Here is a 3,928-nt window from a genome sequence, read left to right on the forward strand (position 1 = left end):
GCTCTAGAAGCAGGATTGTTCTCTTAGTAGTTATAACATCTTCAAGTGAGGTACTTGGTGAGAAGATGCATTTGAAGAAGCGAGCTCAGGCAACTTCCCTTCTTTGCTTCAACAAACTGATAGGCTCTAAGCCAGAGCAAGGCACCGTCCTTCCTGGGGGTGTGTGTGTAAGGCAGATGGAGCACAAGTTTCTTCAGGCAAAAGCCAGAAACCCCACCCTCTTGCAAGGGTGGGGGTTCTTCCTTAATACAAGGAAACATCTGAGTAAAACATAAACTTTAAAGAACTGAAGTCAAAATTTTAAAAAAATTTATTCCTTCAATTTTATATACAATAATTACAGACTACTGTACAAAGGTGTAAATGGTCTTTGCTGTGAGTTGTTGCGCATATGCAGCTTAGTAGACAGATTTAACATTCAATTTGAATCTCAGTGCAAATAGGCACTAAAACATCCAACATACCTCCAAGGTATAAAAAGACATACCAGTTTTACAGGTTTCTCCAGCATATTTTGTTACAGTGCAAAATGCTCTGAAATAAGATTTCTTTAGAAAATTCACCTAAAGTAAATACATATTGCACTTGTCCCAACCAAAAGTGTAACAACTTGTACTTACTGAACTAGTTTGATATGTTTTAGAACTTCCCTCACACACGGCTATGTGTGCCAGCTATGTGTAGTTCTTATTCCAAATCTTAAATAACTGTTTATAGCTCTTTGACTAATGCCATCCCTCTTGAACAGACTGCTGAAGAAAAATCACAGTGGACTAATGTCCCAAGAAAATTCTCCAAAACCCATTTCAGTCATCTTTTCAGTAGCACTGTAACTGAATACATAGAAATCAGTATTGTTTACATTCATAATGCAAGTGCATTGAACACCAACCATTTCAGACACTTACACCCCTATTGTCTGGAAGGAATTAAACCTCCAGTTCTAAACACATACGTATTTCTGCAGTACTTCAAGCTGCTAAGCTAACATTGCACCCACATTTTGTGCAATACCACAGGTAAGACTTTTGACTGCTGTACATCACTGTCTGCTATGGGACCTGTTGGGAGAAGTGGTGCAGAGTTGCATTAACTTCTGAGAACAAAGTCTATGTTGGCTGAATCTAGTCAATACAATCTTTACACCCACCAAACGAGAAATAGAGGTGACAGCAAGTAACATCAACCTTACTGGGTCTGAGTTTCCGTAAATCTTTACAAGCCTTGAGATTTAAAGGAACAAGTGCCTATGAGTGCAGATGCTAACTTTGTGCTTAAGGTATTTGAAGCTGAAAGGTAAGGGAGTAGCTTAGGAACAATTTTTTATTTTTTTTTTTTTTTTAGCAAACCAGTATGAACAAAGTTGCTATTAAAACCACTGACATATAAAAGCAGAGGAAAAGTAAAACACGTGGCTAGCTGAATGCTAGTCCATGTCTTAAACAGTTGAGGGTTACCTGCAAAATGCTTCCAACATTTAACTTCTTCCCCCTACTTCACCTTAGAGGACTCTACTTACTCTTGTAACATAAGAAAAGAGCATTTCTTTTCCAAAAATATTTCTGCATTCAACTCAACTCAGTCATTCAGAACATGAGCGGAAGAAAACCTGATTTCTGGTACTATGATATTCTCCAGATCCATTTCTGGAGCCGCAACAGTAAACTGTACAGTACTTTCTAAAGGCAGGTCCCCATCTTACTTGATATAAAGTCCTTAAGGCAACATGCTGTTTATACAAGTAACGAGATGAAATCTTAATTTGACACATTTAGGAATTCTTTATACAGACAGCATAAATTTACACCACTTGAGTGGGTCAAGTGTTTAGGTTTAAAAAAATCCAAGCAGCCAGGCTTTGTACCAGGAGAACCAACAGATAACGTTCACAAACTAGAAGGCTGCTGGATCACTGGACCTGGTTCACATTCACGAAGGTTGTCTTCTGACCTCATATACATTAGGAACACAGTGACAGTAGCAAAGGTAGCTGCGTTGACAGGGAAAGCGCGGAGAAGTGTGGAAGTAAGACCTCTTGTGAACACCCTCCAGCCTTCTTCATGGTAACTCTTTCGGACACAGTCCAAAATGCCATTGTATTGTGTAACGCCTCCAACTCCATCGGCCTGAAGCCGGGATTTGATCACATCGACAGGATAGGTTGAGAGCCAGGACACGATGCCTGACATCCCCCCGGAAAACAGCAGTTTGGGAATAACGTAACTGTCTTCAGCTTCACAGCCTAAATACCTGGTCATGCAGTCATAAGTCAGGAAGTAAAAGCCAAAGCTTGGAGTCTCTCTTATCAACGTAGAGACCATGCCCCTGTTGATACCCCTCAGCCCTTCCTTTTGATAGATTTTCATCAAACAATCCAGAGAATTTTTGTAGTTCTTAGTTTTTTGTTTGTATTCACCTGTTCCTTGAAGCTGCATTCTTGTCTTTGCCAACTCCATGGGACAGCAGATGATGCACTGGATAGCCCCTGCTGCCGACCCTGCAAGGAACTGGTTTAGAGGAGTGTCTTTTCCAAGAGCACGAAGTGTGTTTCCTTGTACACCAAACACAAGCGCATTAATGAAGGTCAGTCCCATCATTGGTGACCCAATACCTTTATAAAGTCCAAAAGCCTAGTGGAAGAAGGAAGGAAAAACCCTTTTTAGCAGTGGTGTTGGTAACCTCCTGAAACTGTGCAGAACATGGTCTTTCTGGCTCTCCCTTGTGCTCTAACTTCCTAACAGTGGCCAGAAGATCAGTACAATCTGGCTTTGTAACAGTAATTTCATGGCTGCCTAGGACACAAACATCTAAACATTTTTAGCAGTACAAATATATAGTTGAACACATCCAGAAAACAACCTTAGTCCATCCAGAGAAAAGTTTTCTGGTAAATTTAGCTACTTAAAAAAATAAAGTACAAAAAGCTTAAAGACACCCTTTTAGTTACGGTCTTAAAGCTTCAGCAGAAAAAAAACCTCATTGATTTCTTCACTCTGCTCAGATTCTTGCAAAATTAGCTATTCAAATAACTCACTTAAAAAGTTAACTTCAAAATAACAACTTCCAGCTTAGTGAGCTTCATGAATTTTCTGGCAAACTTCTGATGACAAGATCTGCCCTATGCTCAGGTGAGGTTCAGAGTATGCTTATCTCTTGCTCGTCAATATTTGTAGGGGTTTTTTTTAACAGCTTTCCCACCCTTCTGATACAAAATATGTGAAGATACAAAATATGCAAAGCATTAATTTTGTACTTACAGATTCTTGCTTTATGATGGACTGAAAGCAATGGAAGGTCCCACGGTAGAGAGGTTTCTCTACATTTTGAACTTGTAGACGAACCTGTAAAAAGTTGTATGAGATACTGATTTGTATGTCAAGAGCAATCTAACTGGTAAAGTAGTGTCTTGTACACATACGGAGATTTGCTAGAGCAATGGGTATGCAAGAGCACAGGTTGGACACTGGAATGCCATACGTGGCAAAATAATTTAAAAATATTGTGTTTTGAATTAATTTTTGGGGTAAAAACATGAAGGGAGGAGGATTATTAATTTCTTGTAACTATTAGAAAAACAGTATGTGGAAGTACAACAGGGTACACTTATCAGTTTTCCAGTACTGGCTACAATAAATGCTTTCTTTAGCTGCCAAGAATACTTCTGTTAAGGCTAAGGAGTATCTGTAGAAACCTGAGGGAGTTTTACAAAAAATTATTTACAAGTCAAAGCATGAAATAAGGATAATCTTAAAATGATGGTAACTTTCAACAACACTTAGTGTTTCTGGCTACCAGACTTGGGACCCTTAACTGAAATCCGTTTTTTTTCAGAGAGTAGCTGGGAAGTGACTCTGTCTTATTTTGCATAAGGAAAGGAATAAAAAGCCACTTGTCCTTTTAAATTTTAGTCTGTTTTTTAACCTGCTGA

At 38.9% G+C, this 3,928-nt stretch overlaps 1 protein-coding gene across 2 annotated transcripts in view; it reads right to left on the bottom strand.

Annotated features, from left to right (window-relative positions):
* Positions 1–1,886: 1,886 nt before the first annotated feature.
* The window catches only part of SLC25A29 (solute carrier family 25 (mitochondrial carnitine/acylcarnitine carrier), member 29), a 6,117-nt gene continuing 4,075 nt past the window's right edge, over positions 1,887–3,928 (bottom strand). For both annotated transcript variants that reach the window (XM_010084460.1, XM_010084461.1), the window contains 2 exons: positions 3,258–3,341; positions 1,887–2,630 (listed from right to left, as the gene is read on the bottom strand). In XM_010084460.1, the coding sequence (XP_010082762.1) occupies positions 1,887–2,597 (711 nt within the window). In that variant the 5' untranslated portion in view covers positions 2,598–2,630; positions 3,258–3,341. The remainder of the gene's footprint in view (positions 2,631–3,257; positions 3,342–3,928) is intronic.

Source organism: Pterocles gutturalis, unplaced genomic scaffold (genome assembly GCF_000699245.1).
Source record: "Pterocles gutturalis isolate BGI_N339 unplaced genomic scaffold, ASM69924v1 scaffold50105, whole genome shotgun sequence".
Lineage (NCBI taxonomy): Eukaryota > Metazoa > Chordata > Aves > Pterocliformes > Pteroclidae > Pterocles > Pterocles gutturalis.